The 24,604-nt window shown below is 58.7% G+C and overlaps 1 protein-coding gene across 2 annotated transcripts; it reads left to right on the top strand.

Annotated features, from left to right (window-relative positions):
• The first annotated feature begins 183 nt into the window (after positions 1-183).
• Positions 184-22,850, top strand: RADIL (Rap associating with DIL domain). 2 transcript variants are annotated; one of them, XM_063414656.1, is made up of 16 exons: positions 184-332; positions 4,102-4,206; positions 7,291-7,834; positions 13,254-13,564; positions 14,579-15,238; positions 15,380-15,417; positions 16,403-16,563; positions 17,231-17,343; positions 18,157-18,394; positions 18,859-19,031; positions 19,288-19,438; positions 19,729-19,919; positions 20,727-21,090; positions 21,174-21,313; positions 22,060-22,199; positions 22,713-22,850. In XM_063414656.1, exons 2-16 carry the CDS (start codon positions 4,171-4,173, stop codon positions 22,816-22,818), a joined length of 3,366 nt encoding a protein of 1,121 aa, XP_063270726.1. In that variant the 5' UTR covers positions 184-332; positions 4,102-4,170; the 3' UTR covers positions 22,819-22,850. The 2 variants fall into 2 exon arrangements, with proteins under 2 accessions (XP_063270726.1, XP_063270727.1); XM_063414657.1 differs by lacking the exon at positions 4,102-4,206 and having other exon boundaries at positions 185-332.
• Positions 22,851-24,604: the final 1,754 nt, after the last annotated feature.

The raw sequence follows: 24,604 nt of genomic DNA, 5'->3' as shown, positions 1-24,604 counted from the left end.
CCCCAGTCTTGACCTTTCCTCAGTCCCGGCCCTTTCCCCAGTCCTGACCTTTCCCCAGTCTCGACCTTCCCCAATCCCGACCCTTCCCCAGTCCTGACCTTTCCCCAGTCTCGACCTTTCCCCACCCCTTCCCCTCCCCATCCCTCCCCCTCCCATCCCTGCCCTCCGCTGCCCGCCGTGCCGGGGCGCTGCCGCCCTTGGCCGCGCGGGGGCGCCGCAGCCGCGCTCGCTCCGCCCCGGCGGGACGGGACCGGCCCGAGGTCCCCGCGCAGCCCCGGCGGCTCCGGGCGCTGCCGCCGCCGGGGTCGCGCCGAGCCTGCCCCGCTCCGACGGTGAGTACCGGGCCCGCGGGGGGCGAAGCGGACCCTACCCCAGGGACCCCCCTCCTTTCTTGGGGGGCAGATCCCCGCTGCTGCGTCCCCGGACACCCGAGCTGCGTCGGGCGGGAGCGTTTGTTTCTCGTTCCCCGGGAAGCGGCGGCGGTCGGGGCTTGTCCGGTTGCCGTGGGAGACCCGCGCTGCCCGCGGACCCGCAGCGGGCACGGCTGGCGGGAGGGCTGCTCCGGGAGCCGCAGCGCCCGAGGGTCCCTGTCCCACGGCCGGGCACACGGGGAGCCTCCCCCGCGCTGCCTGTCCCTGGGGGTCCGCGTCCCATCGCGCATCCCTCGGGATCCTCCCCGTTCCATGCCCCTCGGGCTTCTTCTCCCCACTGAACTCTCCTCGGGATCCCTGTCCCCATTCCATACCCCTCGGGATCCGCCTCCCCCTGCTCGCTCCTCGGCATCCTTCTCCCATTCCCATGCCCCTTGGGCTTCTGCTGCCCCTCGCACACTCCCTGGGATCCCTCTCCCCATTCCATACCCCTTGGGAGCCTTCTCCCCATTGCCTGCCCCTTGGGATCCTTGTCCTCTTGCACAACCCTCGGGATCCCTCTGCTGTCCCACACCCCCCATTTCACCTGTATTCAGCTGCCTGCGACCGTGGTGGCATCCCAGGCCGTGGCAGGGAGGTGTGAGATGATCTGTGTCCCTGGGAGGCTGGAGCAGTTTCATGCTGACTTGTAACTTTAGCAGAGAAAACTCAGGGGAGTTTGCTACTTGCTTGGGAAGTGCTTATTTTCAGCTCTCTCCAGGACCAGTTAATTATCGCTGGAAAAAAAATATATTGCTGAGATCTTATAATTAGGCAGCCTACGAGGCTGTGGAGCTGGGGAGGCAGCAGAAAGCAAATGCTCTTTGTGCAGTGTTTCTGGGGTGTGTGAAAAGAGCTGCCCGGGCAGAGGGCTGGCATCTGCACTGGTGCATTACCAGAGAGCTGGTGCACGTTGGCGGCTCAAAACACCCTGCGAAATAATTACAGGGAAAAAAAAAATACCAAGGAAAGAAAACCTGCTGAAAGGACTCCTGTTGTCCTTGTGGAATCAGACTGTGACAATGTTTGTGGAGCCTTTGGGACGAGCTGCTGGTGTTTGCGGGACCGGGGCTGCCTTTCCATCCTGTTGGAGCAGTCCCGGGGCGGCGGGGTCCAGGCTGCTGCAGGGTGCCTGCTGCTAATAATAACGTGCTAAGGAGTTTACCCGCCCTGATCCGGCTAAAGACGGCACCGAGGGAGCCACGGACATCAGCAGCCTCCGAGCTGCCCCTAGATTAGACGGATAAAACCCGCACAAGGAAGGGCCGGGCTCTGGAGCAGAGGCTGGATCCCGAGAGAAGGGAGCGGGGGGCTCCGGGCAGAGCGAGGGGTTTGGGTTTCTCCCCGGCAGCCTCGGCTGTGAGGAGGGGATCTGCAGAGGGGCAGGATTGGGAGCCGAGGGCAGGCTTTGCAGCCGAGGAGCGCACGTCAAAGCCACCGCGTCCAGGGCGTTCTCATTTCCTTTGCTCTCCGAGTTCTAATTTGTTCCACATTGCAGTGCCCGAGCGGCCTCTCCCTCCGTTTGCAGCATCCAGGCTGCGGTCGGTGCCGTTAGTCCGAGGCTGCCGCTCCAGTGGTTTCCATCCACAAGAAAAGAAAAAAAAAACCAGAGAGAGAGAGGAAATTTTCAAACAAAGATCTGAGGAAACAGCTTTTCTGGTTTCTGGTCTGGTGTGGTTATAGCTGAAATCTCACCACCCATCCGTGTACCGGGATGAGCCTCGGGGAAATTCCAGATGATTAAAAAGTGTTTTAATAGTGTTGTTGCTCTTCCCAGAAGGAAAAAAGATGACCTGGTAGCTACAGGTTGATTGGCTTGATAGCATCCCCCCAGGGAGAAGAGGGAGAAGCCCAGCTCGGGCCTGAATTGATTAAAGACTTCAGCACCAGGAACGAATTCCTGCCATCCACCGTGGCTATATGGAAAATAACTCCTGGCAAGTAGAAATTATTTCAGTCTCCAACATGTGAGGTGATCTCTGGCTGTAATACACTTCTGAGAAGCATTTGATTTATGGGAGGTGATATTCTTGTAAAAATCTGTACTTTCCAGTATTAAAAAAGTCAATCCAGTCCAGTATTTAGAGCTGACATTGCACAGTGTCAAGAAAGCTGGTATTAAATAAATGTTATCCATTTCTAAGGCAGTTATCAGGAAGATTATCACTGCTGGGCACTGCTAGCTGGTAATGTGGGCTTGGTGTTTTTATCACTAATCTGGAGGAAAGGAGATGGAAATGATTTCTGGAAAAACCTGGACCTGACCCGGAGCAGCTGAGTGTTAATGGTTTGTACAAATCCGGGTGGTAAGCTGAGTGAGAGAAAGGCATCCTAACCGGAGCAGGATGGAGCAGGGAAATCTTTTACACCCAAAAATAATAACTGTGGTTTCCTGTCCCTAATCTGGATGGTAAATTTTCAGCTGGAGCTGCCTGCAGATGCTGGGAGAGGCAGCACAGGGGCTCACCAGGCAGCAGTTTGTCACCATTTCTGCACTGGAGAATTGAAAAATTTCAGGATAATGTGAAATTTGGCCCTGGGAAAAAAAATAGCAGTTATTTGCATTTCTTGTCAGAACCAAATTTGGGCTTAAGGTGGCCAAATCCAGTCTTTCCTTCTCAGCGGGGGTGATGTGGAGGCAGAGGGGAAGGGACCAAGGGGCAGACAGGGTCTTACAGCTGGAGAGGAGAGGGCCATCCAGTGAGTCCACTCATAAATCAAATTAAAGAAGAAAGAGAAGGGCTTGGCAAAAGCATCTAAATACTCTCGCAGAGGAGAAAAATACATGGTAGCCAAAAGCTCGTTAATTGAGCAGAGAAAAGATGGCAAGAATCAATATCTGGCAGCTGAGGGCAGACACATTGGAAATAAGGCATAAATATTTTACCAGGAGGAGCGATTAATCATTGGCAGAAACGTGGAGCAGCAGGGCTGGGGGCAGCACCTCTTTGCCTTGGGCATCACCACCTGCAGAATTTCTCCCACAGCCCCAAGGCTGGGCCAGCAAGAGGGACTGGATCGAACCACACTGAGGCCCTGATTAGGTGATTTAATTAGAGGATGATGCATTTATCTTTAATCACGGTGGAGCCATAGAAAAGAGTCGTTCTTGTGCCCTGATGGCTCCTTCCAAGGAACACCCGTGAAATCCCTGGCAGCACTTGGCGGGTGCTTCTTTCAGCTTTGTCTCTGGTCACCAGTGGTTGTGTTCTCGCAGATCTGTGGTGGCAAGGCAAGGGGACAGTGCTTGGTGGCTCTTCTTGATGCCCAGCGAAACAGAAATTCAGGAAAACAAATGTCAGTGAGCATCCCAGCGTGCTGTGGCTGCTGGGGGAAGGAGCTGGTCCAGGGCTTGCTTGTCCACCTGTGGGTCAGAGCATCCCAGCCTGGCATCCTTGGGGATGTGCTTAGGAGAAAGAGAGAAAGGTCACGGGGCTGTTGCTGGTTCCATCTCCTCCCCTCTTCCTTTCCTTTCTTTTCCTCCTGCTTCCTCTCCTTTCCTTCCTCCTGCAGTTCTCTCCTGGTCTCCCATGCGATGGGGTGGGTGCTGTTGGTCATGGGGGTGTAGATGTGGTTCAGGAGCTCACATCAGGACCGTGTTGCAGAACCTCTGAGCCTCCCACACCCACCACACCGCCAGCAGCCGATGTCCGTGAGCAGCCCAGGACCTCTCCTCCTCTTCCTCTCTCAGAAACGTGACAGGCGCCTGCCCGGGATGATGCACAACGAAGGGCAAGGATTGTTCTGAGGAGGAGGCTGAATGGAAGGGAAAAAGGCACGTGAGAAGGATGGCAAGGTAGGGAGAGGCTTTCCCCGAGCGTCGGGTGGGGCACTGGGAAGGAGCTGCTCCCCCGAGCAGGTCCCAGCAGTTGCAGTCAGCTGTGGTGATGGAAGGACATGTGGTGGCCACGTGAATACCACGGGCATTTGTCACAGCCCCGCACAGCTCAGACAGAGCTGGCTGTGGAAAATAGCTGGTTTTGGTGTGGTCAGGCTGTGAAGAGGGGAAGGATCCCTGACGCAGATCTCGCTGGGAGGCAGCCCCAGGCTTTTGAGGCGTTAGAGAGGCAATGCCACCCAATGCTGGGGAAAGGGACTCTTGGGAAAGCCTGGATCATGCTCCACAGCTCCAGGCTTGTGTCCTTCCAGGGAACTGGCCTGCAGTGAGACAGAGGCTCAGCTGGGCTGCAAATGTCCAGAAGTGCGTGTCCCACTGACCTGCTGGAGGGTGTGACACTCCTGCTGGATTGTCCCCGGGCAGCTGGAGCATCCCTGCTCCCGCAGCAGGGCTCAGTGGGATTGCACGCACCAGGGATTGCCTCCTGGCACCAGGGATAGTCTCATGGCACCAGGGATTGCCTCCCGGCACCGGGGATTGCCTCCCGGCACCGGGGACTGCCTCATGGCACCAGGGATTGTCTCCCGGTACCAGGGATTGCCTCCCGGCACCAGGGATTGCCTCCTGGCACCAGGGATTGTCTCATGGCACCGGGGATTGCCTCCCGGCAGGAGCCGCTGGTGTCCAGCGTGCCTGAATGCACGGGTGTGGTAGGAGCCCATTCCATGATCATTTTATCCTGTCCATTGTGCTCCTCAGGGGGATTAAGACCAGGCGTGTTTTGCTGTCTCCAGGACAAGGCTGGCATTTCTCACCCAGGCTGGTGCCTGGTAAAATCAACACCAGTGCTGCTCCAGATGCTGAAAATTGGGGTGACCAGGTTGGCACCTCCTCCTGATCCAGGCTTCTCATTTCTTTTTCCGATGAAACGTCTTTGCCCCTGAACTCTGTAGGAGCTGCGTTTGATAGAAAGAGCAGAAAAATAGCTGAGCTATAAATAACACATTCAAAACCAGGCAGGGACCTGCAGGAAGCAAGGATGGTGTCTCTGTGATGTGGGCTTGGAGGAATGATTTTGCCACCAGCAGATGGTAAAAGGTTTCCCTTTGTGCCGGGGGTAGTTCAGGGTGGAGGAGGTGAAATCTGTGAAACAGTGATTTGATGACAAAGTTTTGTCTTTTGCATCCTTGATGACAAGGTCCTGTGGGGACTCTGGGGCAGTTTTCCTTCTGGTCAATGTTAATGAGGGTTGGCAGGGCTGTGCAGGAGGCCTGGGGCAGCTGCTGCTGAACCTGACTGTCTGCCAGTGCCCTGACCTGCTCCCCAGGTTGGGGCTGCCGCGGCACTCCCAGGAGATGTCACACAGCAGACATCAAGGGATGTCCCCAGGGATGTCCCCAGTGGGAGCAGCAGCTCTGGGCTCAGCTGCAGAGGGAGGAGCAGCAGTGTGGGGGGAGCCAGAGCCCCAACCCCATCCCTGCCTCAGTTTCCCCATTTGCACGGTGGGAGCAGGAGCAGCCTTACCTGAACCCAGTGAGTTGGGGTGAAGTTCTGGGGCAATATAAAACACAAAATCTTCAGCCCTGCTGTGCTGTGCCAGGACTCCTGCCCCTCAGCACACCAGGAGTCAGCTTTGGAACCAGCAGGTTGGGAAGAAGGACAACCCCCAGCATTTTCCCAGTCCTGGTGGGGCAGGGAAAGGGGTGACTTGGGGTGCAGCAGCATCGCAGGATCACACAGCTCCCAGCCACATCCTTAGCACCTGGTGCCTCAGTTTCCCCATCTGCAGCATTCCACGGGCCTCTGGCTGTGGGGTGGGGGATGCACATCCTGCAGCTCGGCTGGGAGGTGGTTTCTGGGTGAGAAGGTGACCTCTTCCATTAGCAGCAGGGACTCTTTTTCTCCTGAATTAGATGGTGCTTTGGAGCCTTTCCAGGCCCAGCATCACTGCCTGATAGTGCTGAGCTTGCTCCGTGCCCGCGCCAGCTGGGGCTGCAGCTGGGGACACTGCTGGCACCTCACATGTCCCCACCAGGAACACCTGGGTCACCCCAACTGCTGCATCCACACGCTCTGGCAGCTGTGGGTGGGACATTTTGGGGATCCTCTGTGTATCCGTGGGGTCCCTGCACGTTACAGATCTGGAGGTGAGGAGGGTCCCAGTGCTGTCCCAAGCAGGAATGCTCAGATTGTCCTTCCAGCCCTGCCAGCAGGTCACAGTGTGGCTGTGGGTTATCGCCAGGTGCTGGTGCAGCCAGGATGGGATTTCAAAGCCATCCACAGATGGTGACAGTGACATCGGGCAGGGGTGCTACCCACTCAAATCCAGAAGGGATTTGTGGTTCCTGGGCTGTTCCAGGGGATTGAGGAGCACTGGGAGCTGCCACACGGCCTTGGCCACCTCTCCTGCAGTCGCTGCCCACTCGGGGCTGCCCTGAGCAGCCCTGCCCTGGGCTGACGTGACAAGGGCAGCCTTGTCGGTGATGCCACCCTGGGCCTGAATGTCCTCCACAAACAAGCAACAGCCAAGAGAATTGCCAGAGTCAGGACATTTTTAGAAAGGCTAATTAAAGCCCATTTTCACCCTGTGCCTCTCGCTGAGCAAAAACATTTAGCAGTGACCTCAGAGCGAGTGAATTTGCTCTTGAGCTTTCCGTTTCACCTCTAAAAAATGGGATTGCTCCGTAAACTCGTTAGTGAAAGTAACTCCTGGTGCCTTGGCTCCTGACCAGGATGGGCCCCGCCAAGTCCCGCTGGGCTCTGCTCTCCTCCCATTCTGCCTGGGTGAGAGGCACCTCTTGATGCACACGATGGAGAAATATGAGGCTTCTCCAGGCTGTGTTTTCAGGGATGAATCCATCCAGGGGCAGCTGTGCTGGTGCCAAGGAGCTCAACTGAGCTTTTCCACTGGTACCTTGGGTTACCTTGGTCTGTCCCCTTGGAGGTGACAGTTCCTCCTCCTCGGCCACCTGCCCGCTGTCCCCTGCCGCACATCTGGCCTGCAAACCTCTCACCTGCCCATCCCTGCTCTTCCCTGCCCAGCTGTGCTTCATGACGACCTCCCGCAGCATGTTCTACGGGCCGTCCTCCACCATGGCCCCGCCGTCCAAGGGCCGCCTGAAGCGCCAGAGCCGCCTCTTCTCCCAGGTGCTCTACCGCACCCTCAGCTACAAGGACCGCGGCTCGGCCGCCCCGGAGGACGACCCCGCCGAGCTCTCCACGCAGCTCTCAGCCCCCGGCATCCTGAAAATCTTCGGGGGCAACATCTGCGCGGGCACCAACTACAAGAGCGTGCTGGTGACGGGCAGCTCCGGGGCGCGGGAGCTGGTGAAGGAGGCCCTGGAGCGCTACGGGCTGAGCCAGCTCAGCGCCGCGCAGTACGCGCTCTGCGATGTCATCGGCCGCTTCCAGGGCCCCGAGAGGCAGTGGCACACGGAGGGGCTGAGGGTGCTGGGCGATCATGAGAAGCCCCTGCTCATCCAGGACCTCTGGAAGCCCAGGGAGGGCTTCTCGCGCCGGCTGGAGCTGCGCAGGAGGGCGGAGGTGGAGGAGATGGCGGCCAGGGACGTGGACACCACCACTGCAGGTCAGAGCTGGGCGTGGGGCAGGGAGAGGGGTTGGGGTGCACCCCCAGAAGCCCTTCCACGCCTGGAGGCAGCTTGCACACGTGGCTTGGGGACAAGAGGGAGGGTGGCTGCATTTTAGCTGCCAGGCTCCTGGGTTGAGGCAGGACTCGGCACTCTCCAACATCATTTTAGTATCTGTGACCTCAAATATTTACCCCAGCCAGTTTAGGGGTAAGTAACAAACCCTGCCCGAGGCTGGGGAGCAGCAGGTAAGAGCATCAGTGCTGCTCTTCCCATCAGTGAGGCAGCACCATGGCATCCCCAGCTTTGTGCCTGGCACAGCACTGCCCTGCTCCCCTGCGTCCCCGTCTCCCTCTGGGCATCCCCCAGGCCTGGCACCCCGGGCAAATCTGCAGGAGCAATTAAGGAAAATGAAAAGCTAATGAAGAGAGTGGAATGTAGGGCAGGAGAGCCCCTGCAGCAGTGCCTGATGGAGGCCAGCGCTGGCAGGAGGAGATAAGTGCATCATTAGGAACCAGCAGGTTAATAAGTGACCCCAGCACACAGCATCCAGGCTTTCCTCCTCCCACCCTCAGATAAAAGCCCTGTGAAGATGAGGACAGAAAGGCTTAAAATCAGGTTTTTACTTGCACAATGTGCTTGCTGGGTCAGACCTGCTGACAGAGGGGTCTGGGCCAGGCTCCAGAGGTGTCAGCCACAGTGTTTTGCTGGGATGGGCCCTGAGCAGTCCCCTCACTCAGGTAGGAAAGGGCTGCTACTGTCAGAACTAAAGTGATGATGATGCAGGATATCTCTGTGTGCTTGGCAAAGAAGAGCCAAGGTTTTCCCCCCTCCAGCAGCAGAACAAAGGGTCCAACCTGTCCCACGCCAGGGGGGACACAGCCCCTCTCCCACCCATCCTAACCAAGGCTGGGAGGAGCCCAGGCACACGGGGAGGGAGTCCAGGCATGGGCATTCCAGAGAGAGCAGAGGCAGCTGGAGCACCCCCAGGTGCGATTTTCAATTGGGATTTCACCTGGTACTTGAGGAGATGGGGCTGCCTCCATCCTCACCGTGTCCACTCGCTCTGCTCAGGGAGGGGGTGCCACAGGTGGTCCCAGCTCATCACATGAGGGACACAGAGACCCGGAGGTGGCTCCTGCCACAGCCTGGGCCAGGGAGGTGGATGCTCTGCTCTTCTCTCCAGCCAGGATCAGAGAGATGTGAAGCACTTTGGGAGAGCAGCAACTCTAAAAACAGCTTCTGTTGAATAGAGGGAAGGGCAAGAGCTGAGTGCAGTGGTTCAGCACACGGTGGCAGCTCCCTGCCAGAACTCAAGGTCACATCCACTCAGCCTCAGATCCTCCCCCTCGGATGCAGAAAGCAACTTTCCTCCCCATGCTGGATGCTGGGTGGGCTGGGAGCCGTGGGAGTGCAAGGCTCCCACACAGGCAGGGGAAGCAGCAGGGTCTGGGCTGCCCAGCTCAGAGCAGCATCAGCTGGCCTGGGACTGGCACCCTCGGGTCATTTCCGATGGAGGAGCAGTTCCTGATGGGATCCTGTGCTCTGCATCTGGAAATCAGCCCGTTAAGCTTTCGTTATCACTTCATTTGTTTCAGCACTCCTGGGTGGGGCCATGGAAATTCCCCATTTTTTTAACCTTTGGGCATTTTCCGTAGCTGACCAAGCTCTTCTAAGATAGAAGCTACACCCACAGTCAGGCTGTCTGCCCTGCAGACTGCACAGCCCATCGTTGTCTTACCTGGTAAAATCTCACTCCTGCAGCCCTTTCAGAGCCCCAGGGGCTCTGTCACCAGTGTCACCCTGTGCTGGTGGCCCTGGGATGCTGTGGGGCTGGGGCCATCCCTTCCCACCTCACCTGCAAACTGCCAGGAGTGAATGTGAGCAACCCAGCACTCCAAAACCACACAAAATTCCTGGAGTAGAGGGTATTGACCATAAGTGCCCTCCACCAGGGTCACCCTTGTCACCAGGCTGGCAGAGGTCCCCTTGCTGAGCAGCAGCTGCCTGCCCATGGGGTGAGGCACTGGCATGGAAAACACAACATCTGTGCAAAATTAAATGGACTTTAGGCTTGCAGCTCCCTCAGAGAAGAGCAGAGGGATGCTCAAATCATCCCCAGGGCAATACCTGCAGGCCCTTCCCCACACAGGGCACCACTGGAGCAGCAGGACTGGGACCACTGGGGTCATGCAGGTGCATTGCTGGCTGGGGGAAAGGCTCCACATCCACCCACGACCTGTTAGCAAACAGCTTCAGAGTTTTATCTGCTCAGTTACCCATTATCCTAATTAGTTTATTAGCTACTTCCCTCTGGGGAGGACAGTGCTGGCTCCTCATGCCACTAATTAGCAGCACAGGTAAAACCTCTCTGCAGCAAACGAGGGAGCCCCTGCCCCCCCAAGCCCTGCTCCTTTTGGGGAGCACAGGGGCAGCAGTTATGGGGGTGTAGGGAAAACACCCACAAACTGCAGGGAGGGGCAGCACTTGGCATTCCAGTGACATTAGTTTTCCAATTTTCCATTCTATTCCCATTTTCTACCAGGTCCTGCCCCGACTGGAGCTTTCCCAAGAGGCTGAACTGCACACACAGCTCCAGAAACTTGGGATTTAAGCCTGTTATTCTAAAAGATGCTCTGGCAAGTGCCTTTGAGGATCTGGCTTTGATATACCTTAGCACAACTGCATCCAGGGAAGATTCCCTGCAGAGTCTGCGGAGCAATTACATTAGCAAGGACTTAGTCCCTCCTGAGTACATTCAAAGCATTTCTTCTTTCCTGGGGCCCACGGAGTTATTTGTTGATTTATTTCTCAGCCAGGAAAAAGCGAACCTCTTTCCTCAGCTGAGAAAGAGGCAGATCCCAGCCAAGATCCCAGGCACCACCACCAACAGTTTTTCCCCTGGGTCGCAGGATGGGTTTAGAGGCAGCAGCTTGGTGCCTCTGGGGTCTGGTGGGTGCTGCCCAAGGGGTGCCCAGCTCTCCCTAAGGATCCAGGAGATCCAGCCCTGGATTAGTGAGAGATGCCTCTCCCTGAACTGAGGTGCAAATGAGACAAATGCTCAAGTAAATAATACAGATTTTATTAGCAACCAATGTGAGGTAGAGAGAGAGAAAGAAAGAGAAAAGAGGGGGGACAATGACAGAGAGAGCACTCGTGTTTTGAGCTGGTGGTTTCTTGGGTTGGTGGTTGTGAATCTCCCCCTGCCAGAACTGCCTCTTACCCAGTCAGGGCTGATTCAGCACAGTTGCTGAATTGCCTTTATTAGTTTCTTCCTTATCTTGGGAGTTCTGCCAAATGTCCTTGTGGCCTGTAAATTCCATATTCTTTGTGCCCACTATCACTGGTACATCCTTTTTCCCAAGCCTTGTTAACCTCCCCCTAGGCCTGAGATCATTGGAGCTTGTCCAGCCCTAAACTTTAACAAGGCCTAGTGCCCTGACAGTAGCACCTCCTTTCTCCAGTCCCAGTCCTGGTTATCCAGGGAGGAATGTAATATTTGGGGATGCTCTTTAACTCCTTACACGCTGTTCCCATCCCAATCTCCATGTGGATTCAGCAGCCACTGGCTCTGCCCTGGTCACGCTGCACTGGAGATGTTCAGACTGAGTTTTGGGTGGGATAACCTGCACATGCTTGGGAGGACAGAACAGTACCAAAGGATAAAAAAACCTAACCCATTTTTATGGAGGGACTTTGTTTTGCTCAGGAAAAGAGCTGTGTTTATCTTTCCAGCACAGCCCCCGGGGTTAGTGGGAGCCTGTGACGGGGGTTCTGCTGGCAGTGAAAAAGCAGCTTTTTCCTACACAAAATAAATACAGAAGCTTCCTTTCCCCTCGATAAGGGGCTGGTGATGGCCTGTCTCTGCAGGCCCTCTGCTCTGAGCTCCAGCAGTAGCTGCTCCCCAGGATCCATCCCCGCTCCTCCCTGCTCCCACAGGCTGCGCTGGGATCTGCATCGCCCCCGCCATCCTCCATCCCTCTGGCCCTTTTCCATAATGTGGGTTGGGGACGGGCTCCTGCGGGGAGCCGAGGTGTCCTGCAGACACGTTTGGGGTGGCCTTTGGCAGCCCCAGCAGCGTGGCTTGGTGGCCTCGCTGCTCTCTCTGGATGTCACATCCGTGCCGTGCCCGGGATGGGGACAGAGCGGGGCCGATTGCCTTTTTAAGGACACGGGGCATGGGACCTGGGGGTGGCCTGGCTGTGCCTTGCCCTAATCCCAAGGCATGTAAACAGCAGGGGCTATTTTCTCCCTGTCCCACCCCTCTCCCCATCCTCATCTCTTTGATTTTCCCAGCAAAGGAGCGCTCCATCTAAAACAAACAAACACAAAAAATGTATTTCTGAACTGGCAGCCCATTCCTCACCAAATAAGGTAGATAATTTTTGAATTTTTTTTTTTGTGCTCTGAGCTCGCGAGTGTCCCTTTAAGCAGCCCTGGGCACCAGGCTCTCTGCTCTGCCGTGCCCAAATCCCGCCGGCTGTCCCCAAATCCCGCTGTCCAAATTCCTGCTCCCTGGTCGGCCGAGCCAAGAGCGGGGCTCTGCCTCTGGTGCTGCACTGACAACGCTGCACTGCTGCTCCTGCAAGCAAATCCTGCAGGTTTTCCCCCTCTCTTCATCCTCCCCGGATGCCAGTGACCTGCTCCCGGGCGGCTGCCCAGCTCAGGTACGAGCATCACCCCTCGGATGCACAACTTTCTATTCCTCCTGCAGAGCTCAAGCCATGCTTGCAGCCCGGAGGGACCCCCGAGACCCCCCCGGCTCTGGGGGTGCCGTGTGAGGGGCTCGGCCGGGCCCATTCATTCACTCCTGCTCCTGTTTGAGTCACGGGCAGACAGCTCTGCCCGAGCTGATGCTTGGGAGAAGTTGATTACAGCTTGTTCCTGCTGCAGCCGGGCTCCACTGCAGCTCCCATGCCTGCCTGATGCTCCGGGGAATTGGGGGGGTCCCTGCGGTTCCCACTTGCTGCTGGGACCGAGTGCCGAAGGGCTGAAAGCCGAATCCGGGCTATTTTATTTTTTCCCCCCCTCTTTTTAGCAAAGATTGAGTGAAATTTCTTTGCAGCAGGGATTCCCTCTCCCCCCAGCCCTGCAGTGTGGCCAGAGCACATGTGGGATGCTATGGACCGGCCGCTCTCCATTCAGTGAGGTTTGGGGGCCAGGGAGGGCTGGAACACCCCTTTTTTTAAGCGGTGGCATTAGGACACTAAACTCTCCGCGCCGGTGTCTTGGCGTCACCTTTCGGGGAGGGCAAAGGACCGCGGACACCAGGGCAGGGTGGGTGCGCAGCGCCGGCAGCGTTCCGGCCGCTCCGAGCCGCAGCATCCCTCCGGCCGCGGGTGCCGCGGCGGGGCGGGGGTGCTCCGGGGGGGCTGCAGGGCTGAGCTCCGCTCTGTCTCCCCCACCCCATCCCCGCAGGCATCAACGCCCAGGCGCGGAAGCTGCAGCGGCACCGGGCGCGGGGGGCCCGGCGGGCGGCGGGCGCTGAGCGGCGCGGGCCGCCCCCGGCCCTGCGGCGCAGCCTCAGCGAGACCAGCCTGGGGACCCCGGCGCGGCGGGCAGCGAGCGGGGCCGGCAGCGGGGCCGGGGCCCGGCTCCAGCGGCACTGCTCCACCCTGCCCGGCAGCCCGGCGGCGGCGCGGAGCGGCGGCAGCAGCAGCAGCAGCATGCGGTACTCCCTCTACCAGTCCCCGCACCTCCTACTCCTGCAGGGCTACAGCCAGCAGCATGTAAGCACCGCGCCGCCTCCTGCGCACCCCCGGCACCCTCCCCCGCTTCCCTCCCACCCCCCAAAGCCCCGGGGAGCGGGGCTGCTTGCATGGCCGGAGCTGCTGGGGTCGAGGGAGGTGGTGGTGGTGGTGAGGATGAGCATCCTTTAGGAAGCGGGCTTGGGACTTGCAGCCTTGTCCTCAAGTCTGTCCCCAGCCTGTCCCCAAGTACGGGGAGCACGGAGGCAGAGCCGTGACCCCCTGCAATGCCCCAGAGGGATGCGATGTGATCCCCGAGCAGCAGCCCTGCCCCGGCCCAAGGGAGCGCTGGTTCTGCGGGTGCTCGCCGAACTGCCCCGTCCCCGGTCCGGCTGCTTCCTTAGCGGCAACTGGAATCGGGCTGCGAGGAGAGCAGTGCGTCTGGGGGCCCTTGGAGAGCTGCAAAGGACAGCATCGGCCCTTGCAGTCAATGGTTACTTGGTGTCCCTTGAGTATCCGGCTGTTCCGAGCTTTTTGGCAGGGTGACACCGGCACTGCAGCCATCCCGTTAGTGCTGCTGGGGAAACTGAGGCACGGGGTGGTTCCCTGAGCTGCCTCGGGGTGTGCAGGGCAGGCTGCAGGAAAGGCAGGGCCAGGGATGGATGCTCTGACCGGGGTCCCACTGTCCCTCTGGGCAGGGGATGCAGGCATCGCTGCAGTCTGGAGGGACAAGGTGGTAAAGGAAAGCAGCTGCGGAAGGGACGAGGGGGAGACGTGGAAGGAGGGCTCCTTCTGCCCCAAAGCATGCCCAAAGTCATTGCACCCATTTCTTGGCGTGCCCAAGGCAGGGATCGCTGCTGTCCTGCTTGGCAGTGAGAAGAGTAAAAAAAGAAATGTTTTTGCCATGCAAAGGTGCATGCGGAACAGCAAGGGGACAGCTGGGGACAGCGAGGGGACAGCTGGGGACAGCGGGAGGCTGCAGCACTCACCGCACGGCAGGGAGGAGGGTCCCTTCTCCCCCCTCGCCGGTTCATGCTGCGTCTCCTCGCTTGGCAGGACAGCTTGGTGTACCTGCTGAACCGCGAGCAGCACACGGTGGGCCAGAGGACGCAGGCGAGCAAGCCCAGCATCAGCCTGTCAGCCCCCGACATCCTGCCCCTGCACTGCACCATCAGGAAGCTCCGACCTTCCCGGCATCGCTCCGAGGAGAGGCTGGTGCTGGAGCCCATCGCCGGCGCCGGAGTCTCCGTCAACTTCGCCGAGGTGGCGCGGACGGTGGTGCTGCGGCACGGGGACCTGCTGTCCCTCGGCCTCTACTACCTGCTCCTCTACAAGGACCCCACCAAGGCGCAGCCGCTGCCGGCGCAGACCCTGCTGAGGCTGCGGGCCCTGCACCCCGAGGGTCCGCACGTGTGTGGGGCGTGCGGCAGCCTGCTGAGGGAGAAGAAGGACCCTGCGGCCAAAAAGCGGGGCCCCTCGCCCGCCCGCGGCCCCAGGACGCCCCGCAGGAAGCTGCAGCTGGAGTTCGAGCCGGCGGCCGAGGATGTGCTGCTGCGGCGCATCATGACCCTGATCGAGCCCGGGGGGGACGACCACAAGCTGACCCCCGCCTTCCTGCTCTGCCTCTGCATCCAGCACTCGGCCACCAACTTTGAGCCGGGAGACTTCGGGCAGCTGCTGCTCAAAGCGGCCAAAATGATCCAGAGGACGGTGTGGGTCAGTCAGGGGTGGGGCGGGGGTGTTGGTGGGGTGAGGCTCAGCCTGGTCTGTGGTGGCAGCGGGTGCTGATGGGGGTGACGCTTGTGCCACCCCTTCCCACCGGTGCTCACTGTGCTTTCCCCTTCTCTCCCTGCCCAGGAGCGGACGCGGGAGCTGGCGGAGAAGCAATCCCAGCAGTAAGTGTGACCCTCCTTGGTCTGCCTCAAAACGGGGAGAATTCAACCTGGTTCTTCCTCCATCAGTGAGGGAAATCTGTGGTTGGTATAATCACAGTCCCAGCCTGTCAGCAGTGATGCATGACGAGTTTTCCTGCTAAATCCCACGCATTCTGCTCTCTGCTCCTTTAAACACAATGCCTGCACAGAATGTGTGGGTTTGGAAAAGCTCAGGAGGGAATAGGACCTGAGGTTTTCTCTGATCCAAGACACGGCCAGGGCTTTGCACTTGTGGCTTCATCCCTGAGTGATACAGGAGAATGTCCCTATGTGTGAGCCTGACCTTCCTCATGCTGGAGACCCCTCAGTGCAGCTGAGATGGAGCTGGCAATGCATGGGGTGGTGGCACAGAGTGTCCCAGTGCTTGGAGCACCACTCTGGGACAATCACAAGGAGCTGTCTTCCCAGCCATTTCCAAAATCCCATCTCTAAACCAGTATCTGGAGAAACTGTTGGTGCTGGCTCTGAGCTCTCCTTTAGGATAAACTTCAAGGATGCTTCCTGGGCCCTTCCCATAGCAGGAAAAAGAAGTTTAGCAGTTGAGAAATTTCCCAGATGCTTTTTATTTTATTTTTGAACAGTTCTGGGTGGATCAGCTGGGTTTAACTGTCCAGAGCTGGCAGAAACAGCACATACCTCTGGGAAAGGGCTGCTCTTCAGCCATGGATATTTAGTGCAGTTCATCTGTATTAGGGAAAGTCTCCCCCAAAAGTGGAACCCAGCACAAAGGCCAGGTTGCCTTGGTCAGCTTGGTTCCCCACAGGGTCCCCTTTGCCACCCCATAGAGCAGAAACCGCTGAATTTTTCCTTGTAAAGGGTCCTTCTAAGGGGCAGGGGGGAGATGTGAAAGCTCTCTGGCATTGCCCCAGGCTGGCTGTTTTCTCCCCAAAAGCCTGGGGAGGGATGCTGGGGAGCAGCAGGTGTAACACCTGCTGTGTCTCCCCAGCCAGGACCCTGCCACCCTGTCCCGCTTCACCATCTCAGACCTTCTCCCAGACCTGCAGCACATCATCTTCTGGATGGCCAATGCCATCGAGATCCTCTACTTTGTCCAGCAGAAATCACCCACCTACATCCAGAGCATGGAGGAAGAGCTGGACATCAAAGGTAAGCCTGGGTGCAGCATCCTGCCTGTTTTTCCAGCTGGAGCAAGCCAGCTTTGCTAATCCCCGGGCACAGGTGGTGGGCAGTGCCCCCGGGATGCTCCATTAACCCTCCTAATCCTCCTCAGCAGGGACATCTCTGTGGTGTGGGCTGGGGAAATCTGTGGGAGGAGCAGCCTCACATCCTGCCGTGCTGCTGCCCAGCTCCAGAGCCAGGCTGTGTTCACACACGGGTATCCCCTGCCACCACAGCAGCCTGTGGTTAATGCCCTGAGGGGCTTTCTTTACTCTGGATTTGCAGGTAGCCCTGCAGAACTGCTCACTGGTGAGCCTGTGTTAATGCCAGCAAAAGGAAAACAAACAAACAAACAAAAAGAGGTCTTAAAGCAGCCTCAGAAACTTCCTGGTCTATGCAAAAAGTTAAAATGTTCTCAGGCCAGGCAGGTGCTGGAAGGGAGGTGCAGCCCTGAGCTGCCAGCAGTGATGGGATGGCAGGGGGGAGCTCCCTCAGGCCAGAGAAGCCTCTTTGCCCTGCTAAGGGATTCCATGGGGATGACACAAACCTGAAAATTCTAATAACCCACACAAACCTGAAAATTCTAATAACCCACACATCTCACACGCTGGGAGTCTGGGGGCCTTGCTCCCCCATCCTCCTCTCCTCCCTGCAGGCTCCAAGGAGTCTCTGTTCTCCTCGACCATCACGGCCAGCGAGGAGGCGATGACGGTGCTGGAGGAGGTGATCATGTACACCTTCCAGCAGTGTGTCTACTACATCTCCAAGGTACGGGGCCACACAGGGCCAGCACCAGCATCCCCAGCGCTGTGCAGGATGGGGTTTTTTAAAAGCTTTTACTCCTTGGCAGCTGCGCCACGCTGAGGTGTTTTCCTTCGGGCTGAAGCGCCCCGATTTTTGGTCGCAGCCCAGGAAAAGGATTGAATTACTGCGGCGTGTTTCCTGGTCTGCAGTGCAGCGGCTCGGGGGAGGCGTTTGGGGAGGGCGGCTTGGCTCGGGCCGGCGCGGCATAAATGGTGTGATTCAGGGCGTGATGGAAAGGGGCCCCTGGCCCGCGAGAGCCGGGAACAGAGCGGGCACTGTGAGCACAGAAAGGCTGCCCTGTGCAGGACGGCTGCCTGTCCGCTGGCAGCGGCACTCGGGGACACGGGGGCTGCTCCTGCACCGCTCCAGAGCGGCACCTTCCTCCCCTGCGCCCTCCCCTTCCCCTGGCCCTGGCAGGAGCACTGCTCTGCCATTTAAACAATGTGGAAAATCATCCCCATCGATCCTGACTTTTCTTTCACCCTCGTGCCCAACTGATTGGTTGCTGCCCCGGTTCACATCAGGTTTTAGCTGGTCTCACATGCCATCTTTCCCAACTGCTAAAAGTGACCAACATGTTAATTTTTATAATATTTTAAAGCTTTTGCACAACACTGGAGCTCATGGAGGCGGGGGGTGAATAGGAGCAGCCCCTTTGCTGGAGCAGCACCGGCAGGGTTTGCTTGGCTTGAGGAGGTGAAGGAAAGGCTTGGCTTGTGCAAAACCAGAAAAACTCACCAAAATGAGCCTGCTGTGGACTTGCTGCTCTCCCTGCAGTGTCTGTACGTGTCGCTGCCTGCCCTGCTGGAGTGCAACCCCTTCCAGAGTGAGTGCCGGGAGAGCTGGCGGGGCACCCCGCCGCTGCCCGAGGAGCTCCGCAGGGTCGTGCTCATCTACCAGGCCGTGCTGGACCTGCTCCACCAGTACGAGGTGCACCCCGAGATCACCTCCCAGATGTTCGCCTACCTCTTCTTCTTCTCCAACACGCTGCTCTTCAACCAGCTCCTGGATAAGGGTCAGTCTCCTTGGGCTGGGTAACACAGAGAGGACAGAGTTACTGGGATGCCCTCCAGTCCATCCCAGTGCCACTTAAGGGGTACAGGAGGGAAGGGGTTGGAGATGGGCAGGTCTCAGCATGGTTACAGGGAGGCCAAGCACACACCCAGCTGCTGGCTCTTGGGTCCCCATTCCCAGGAGAGGCTAAACCCCACAAGGATCCCAGCCCCATTCCACTGCCCCTTTCAGCCTGAGCAGAGGAGGCTGAGGACAATTAATAGGGGCAGCTCATTAATAAACTACAGCAGCCTGAGGTTCTCACTAGCCCTCGTTAACACAGCTGCCCCATTGTAAGTGCCAGGCAAGGTCCAGCCACCACCAGGAATTACAGCCACAGGACATTGGGGACGCTAACCCGGGGCAGGGGCTGGGGGACAGAGGGGCTGTTCCCTGACATGACTGATGGATGCTTTGCCTCCCCAGGCTCCTCTCTCGGCTGCTACCACTGGTCCCAGGGGGTGAAGCTGCGGGCCAGCGTGCGCCTGCTGCTGGAGTGGCTGCGCGGCGCCGGCTTCGAGCAGCTGGCCCAGCAGTTCTTCGCCAAACTCGCCAGCGTGGCCAACCTGCTGGCCATGCCCGGCTCCCAGCTGGTGCAGGTGAGGGATGCTTGTGGCACGGGGATAGGCACGGGCAGGAGAGAACCTGCTCGTGTCTGGGGGTCCCTACACTGATGTACAGCCTGCCACCAGCTGCCCTTTCCCGGGGTCCGTGGGTGGGCAGTACCCAGGAGAGGATGTTCTGGTTCTCTCCATCTTGCCCGACCTCTCCCTCCAGTGCCCCTTGCAGTCTCTTGCTCCTCAGAGGAAGCAGTTTCTCACCTCTGCCGTTTCCTCCTGCCCTGTCTCCTCACAGATGTCCTGGCCATCCCTGCGAGCCGAGTTCCCGGCGCTGAGCCCGGCGCAGCTGCACCGCGTGCTGAGCCAGTGCCAGGCAGTGATGGATGTGGGCTGCATCTCAGCCTGGCAGCCCAGCGAGGAGGAGAGCCCGGCCACCTTCCAGCCCGGTGAGTCCTGGTCAGCCTGCTGCAGTCACACACAAACCAAACAGGTAATTCCCTTCCCCTTCCTGGGTGTCCTGGAGTAACTTCAGCAATTGGTAATAACCGTAGTCCCAAAATGCAGATATTGCAAAGGATGAAAAGTGCTTTGTTTGCTGTCCCAAGTTAGAGATGCTGCTGGCTCAAGCTCACTAAATCCCTGGTCCCAGCTGGGAGACTGTGCATGGCTGAGAGCTGGGAGGCAGAAGTGGGGTGCAGCCCGAGCCAGGGCTAACCTCCATCCCTCTGCCTTTCAGATGAGATGCTGGAGTCCTTCGACAACCACCCACCCATCATCCTGCCCAGCGGGGGCTTCAAAGTGGACCTGGAGGTGGAGACGTTGGACGACAACATCTACAGACATCTCCTCTACATTCGCCACTTCCTCTGGAGCCTGCAGAGCAGGAGCCCCCACACCAGCGAGGGGCCAGGCTCAGCACTCCCAAAGGTAGCCTGCATCCCACTGGGGGAGTGTTCCTCTCCTGGGTGGGCAGGGGGGTCTGGGGTCCCTCTGCAGACCCTTCCAAGCCCAGTGCCAAGGACTTGCTGCCCTGGGGCTGTGGCAGTGCCCTCGTGGAGAGCTTCTGGAAGGATTAGTGCTGCTAATCCCCCAGCATGGGGGGCGCGGGAAGGTGAGCTGGAAGGACAGGATTGCTGCTCTTCCCAGCAATCTCCTTAGCAGGGAGGGAGATGTCTGTGGCAGTGCTCCTGTTCTCCCTGTGTGTTCCCTGTGCTGCACCCTGCCCGTGCCCAGCAGCCAGGCTTGCACGGAAGCACTAATTAGCTAATGGCTGTAAAGCACAGGGAGGGTGATACGTGCTGTGGGTGCTAAGCTCAAGTGCCATGTGGAGGATGTCACTCCAACAGGTCCCCTTCTCCTCTCCAAGCCTGTCTCCAGTCCCTGCAGCACTCACAGCCACTGCTGCCTCCTACTGTCACCCCTGGGCTGCATTGCCCAGCCCTTGTGGCACAGGAGGAGCTGTGCTACCCCAGTGTCCCCTTCCAGTGGGACCCCCCAGCAGGGACATGAGCAGGAGTCCCCTCCTGGCCGGCTGTAAACATCCCCAGCACAAACCTGGCCACCAAACCGGGGTGTGGGAGCCGTGCTGGGAAGCCAGGACAAGTCTGGCAGCGTCTGAACTGCCAAGGCTTTGGGCGGATCTGGCATCCAGGAAAGCACCGGGGTGGTGGGGTACAGGTGGGGAGTGAAAAACACATGCAAGGGGGGTCCCACAGCATTTTCCTCCTTCTTAAGAAAGAGGCAAGCACGGCGCCGGAGGTGCTGGAGGCGAGCGAGGGCGGTGGCACCATCGCCCAGGAGGATTTCTGCTCGCTGCGGGGCTGTGCCCAGCCAGAGGGGAACCCCCAGCTCTGCCTGGCCCCCAGCGCCGGCCCCTGCGAGCCCCCCGCCGGAGAGCCGCAGCTCCAGGAGAAGCTCAAGCAGCTGCAGCTGGGCAGGAGCCCGGTGCCCAAGGCGGGCACGGCGCCCACAGACTCCTCCTGCCTGCTGACACCCCCCACCACCCCCCTGAACTTCGACTCGGGGAGCCCGGAGTCCCCGCAGGGCAAAGGGCTGCAGGAGCCCCGCAGGAACGGCACCAAGGGCGGCACCCCCGAAGGTACGGACGGCGGGCGCTGCCCCGGGGCTGCGGGGCCGGCTCCGGGAGGTGCCAGAGCCGTAAGCCGCTCTCTCCGCCGCCAGGCTGCTCGCCCACCCCCTATGACTACCCCACGCCGGAGTCTTCCAGCCGCAGCTCTGCCACCGACGACTTCTGCTACGTCTTCGTGGTGGAGCTGGAGAGGGGCCCCATCGGGCTGGGGATGGGGCTGATCGACGGCGTGGTGAGTCCTCAGCTGATGCCCCTCACACAGCTTTTCTTGGTTTATACCCCAAGAAAAGCCAGCAGAGAAGCTGATGGCTTCCCAGGGGGGCTAGGCTGCTTCTCCTGAGGACAAGGAGGCACGGAGGGATCCCTCAGTGGATCTCTCCTTGAAGGTCACTGTGCTGTGCATGCAAAGCCCACAGCTGTCCTGCAGCTGGGAAGAGCAAACAGGCTCAGCTCTCTTGTGGAAGGAAAATGACTCAGCCGAGGTCTTTCCTCCACCCTTCAGCAGTGGCAGGAGAAGCAGAGAGGAGCAGGGAGGCTCACAGGGTGTCAAAACAGCTCCTCCTTTGCATAAGGAGGTATCTGGCATTGTGGGGTGGATCCTCTTTTTACACGGCCTTTCCCAGCTGTGCTGTTGGGCAGTAGGAGACAGAGAATCACCGAGCCTGGGACAGTGGGAGCACAGCTCCCATCCCAACACGGCTGCAGGTTAACGATGCTTTACTCTTAATTAAATTGAACCAGAGCAGATTGCCCCACCTCTCCTTTCTGGGTTTAAATTGATACAAAACTAAAGGATTGCATTTCCTTCCTGTTACTGTCAACACCATCCCCGTCATGTTCCCAAGCATCTCCAGGGTCCCACTGCCATCAGGCTTGGTTGTGAGCCCCGGGGGAAAGCTACCCTGCGTGGGGAGCTGAGCTCTTTGGGACCACAAAGCTTTGTGTCCCTTTTCTCTCTCTGCCTTGCCGTGCCCACAGCACACCCCCCTGTGCTCCCCGGGGATCTACATCCGCACGCTGATCGAGGACAGCCCCGCTGCTGCCGACGGCAGGCTCTCCATCGGGGACCGCATCCTGGCTGTCAACGGCACCAGCCTCATCGGGGCGGACTACCAGAGGTGAGCCCCCCTCAGCAGAGGGCCCGGGGTGCTGGAGCACTGCAGGAGTCTCTGCCAGGTCCAAGTTTCTGGTTGATTTGCTCCCAGAGTTGCCAGCGCTGCAGCCCTGAGGATGCTGCAGCACCAGCAAGCTGCAGGGAGAGGAGTGCCCTGCATAGGACACCAGAGAGGGGGGAAGGCTGTGGGTTTGGAAGAGGGGTTATGGAGCAGCAACTGGGGAGCATTTATGGGGAGTAAATGGATCTCAGCACTACAGAGCTGCTCCAGCCTCATCCCACCCCAGGTTTCCTCTCAAAGGTGGTGGGATGGGGCAGCTTTGGGTTTGTTTGCCCTCGTCCTGGCACCGTAACCTGGAGGCCAAGCCCTCCACAAAGCTACAGGCAGGAGAGAAGCAGCCCCTGCTTGTAGCCCTGAGCAGGCAAGGGGTGGGGGGGTGTTGTGTGAATGTCCATGGCTTGGCAGGCTCCTGAGGGAGCCAGAACTCACCTCTGTCCCTGTGGCTGCTCCCTGCAGTGCCGTGGACCTCATCCGCTCCGGAGGGAAAAAGCTGCGGTTTCTGGTTGCCAAGTCGGACATTGAAATAGCCAAAAAAATCAGTTCCAGCTCCTCTTCCTCTTAGTCCTCGTGGTGCAAGTATCCTTCTGCAGCAGCTGGCGGCTACAGCTCTGGTTAAGGCTGACCTCAGGAAGCCTGGAGTGCAAGAGGGAGGACCAGGACTCCACAACAGCCCTGGATGTGCTTTTGGACACTTTGCCCCTGCACTGCAGCAGATGAAAGGACACGCAAGGATGGTTCACGCTTCTCCCACTGCGCTGGCTGGGAGCATCATTCCTGATCCATTGCCCAGCCTCACCTTATACCCAGTGTCGTCCTTCTCAGGAGCTTTCCTGGTCCTTTGTCCCCTCTGGCAGGGGGAGGGAAGGGAATGCTCCCACCATGGAGACTTGTAGGCAGGCTCCTCTGTTCCTCTAGGCTGGCAGCCCTGTGTGGTATTTTACATTGGCAGGCAGAATGCTTGAAATACCTTTGGGTTTTGAAGAGAACACGTGGGCTTTACTGTGGCAGTGGCCACCTGAGGTGCTGGCACATCAGGCTGGAAAAGTGTGCCCAGCTCTGGGGGTGGTGAAGGCAGCACAAGCACCCAGGAGTGGGATTCCACACAGGAGGTAATTCCCCTGGTGCCATACCCTAGCTCAGGTGCCTTTCTGCCGCTGGGCTACAGCTCTGCCTCAGGATGGGAAGCAGCTACAGCAAAGGGCTGACACCACCAGCAGTTCCTGGGGAGAGCTCCCTCCAGAGCAGGACTCCCTTGCCCTTGCTCTGCAGATTTACCAGCTCTGGCACCACCATCCCAGCTGCAGGCAGCCAGGACTGATGGCAGAATGTTCCCACAGAGGATTGGTGCCACCAGGAACCTGAGTGAGCCCAGCAGCCCTCGGCAGTGCCACCAGCCCAGGCACACAAACGACAGCTTGGCACCGTGTCCTGCTGCTCCCAGCCCATTGCAGGGCCGCCCTGCTCCGTGCCCTGCTCGGAGCATCTCCCTGGCGTGTGCTGCTGAAATGCCCACAGGTGAAGATGGGCAGCAGGGACTCCCTTCGGGGGGACACTCATGAATACCCCGGCACAGCTCCGCTGCCCGCTGCCGACCCTGTGTCCACTCCGCCGAGGGTTCAGCTCCACCGTGTGGCTGCCCGGGCCCGCACACCCGGCCTCCTGCCCGCCGAGTCCTCCCTCTGCTTTTAGCACCATTAACGGGATAAACCCGACCTCATTTCCACATATAGATGGATACTGAGACCTAGTTTAGCCGAACCCTATTAAAACAGCCTGCAGCAAAGCCCTCCATCACACCGTGCACGGTGCGGGCTCTGGCAGTGGATCAGATACTCACATGGCATCTCACAACAACAATGCTCTGAGGATTGTGATGCTAAAACAGGGCTGGCTTTAATTAGGCCTCACTGCTGCAGTTTTGGTTCCTGTCTTGCACGTCACAGGAGGAGAGAGATGTCAGAACTGTCCGTGCAAGGGAAATGCTCCACTGCTGGATTTCTGCACAGCCTGGCCTCCTTTTCCAGGCAAGATGGACCAGGCACCTTCCCTGAGACACGAGTGCCTTGCTGCTCTGCTGGGCCACGCTCACAGCCCTGGCCTGGGACTGGGAGCAGTGCATCCTCCTGCCACTGCCTCAGCTCTGCCAGGCTGCTGAGCAAAGGCTCCTGGTGATTCACTTCACTTTCAGAAAAATAGGTATGCTGGCCTGCCATCCTCCACAGAACTTGAAATGGGCTGCCTAAGGCCCCTGGGCAAACTGCATGCACTCCTTACTCCCCCTGCCCTGGAGCCAGGGCTTGGGGGGAGGCTTGGTTTGCACTAGACAGTGCTGAGGCTGCATCCTGGCA

Source organism: Prinia subflava, chromosome 17 (genome assembly GCF_021018805.1).
Source record: "Prinia subflava isolate CZ2003 ecotype Zambia chromosome 17, Cam_Psub_1.2, whole genome shotgun sequence".
Taxonomy (NCBI): Eukaryota; Metazoa; Chordata; class Aves; order Passeriformes; family Cisticolidae; genus Prinia; species Prinia subflava.
Note: the sequence above shows the minus strand (reverse complement) of the source record. Positions and strands in the feature narration are given on the sequence as shown.

What these genes read in the sequence shown, in the direction of transcription:
- RADIL (XM_063414656.1), top strand. Translation starts at nt 4,171, where the DNA reads ATGGAAGGGAAAAAGGCACGTGAGAAGGATGGCAAG. An exon ending in AGGGCTACAGCCAGCAGCAT is followed by an intron (nt 13,565 to 14,578) that starts GTAAGCACCGCG and finishes CTCGCTTGGCAG; the next exon opens with GACAGCTTGGTGTACCTGCT. An exon ending in CAAGGGCGGCACCCCCGAAG is followed by an intron (nt 21,091 to 21,173) that starts GTACGGACGGCG and finishes CTCCGCCGCCAG; the next exon opens with GCTGCTCGCCCACCCCCTAT.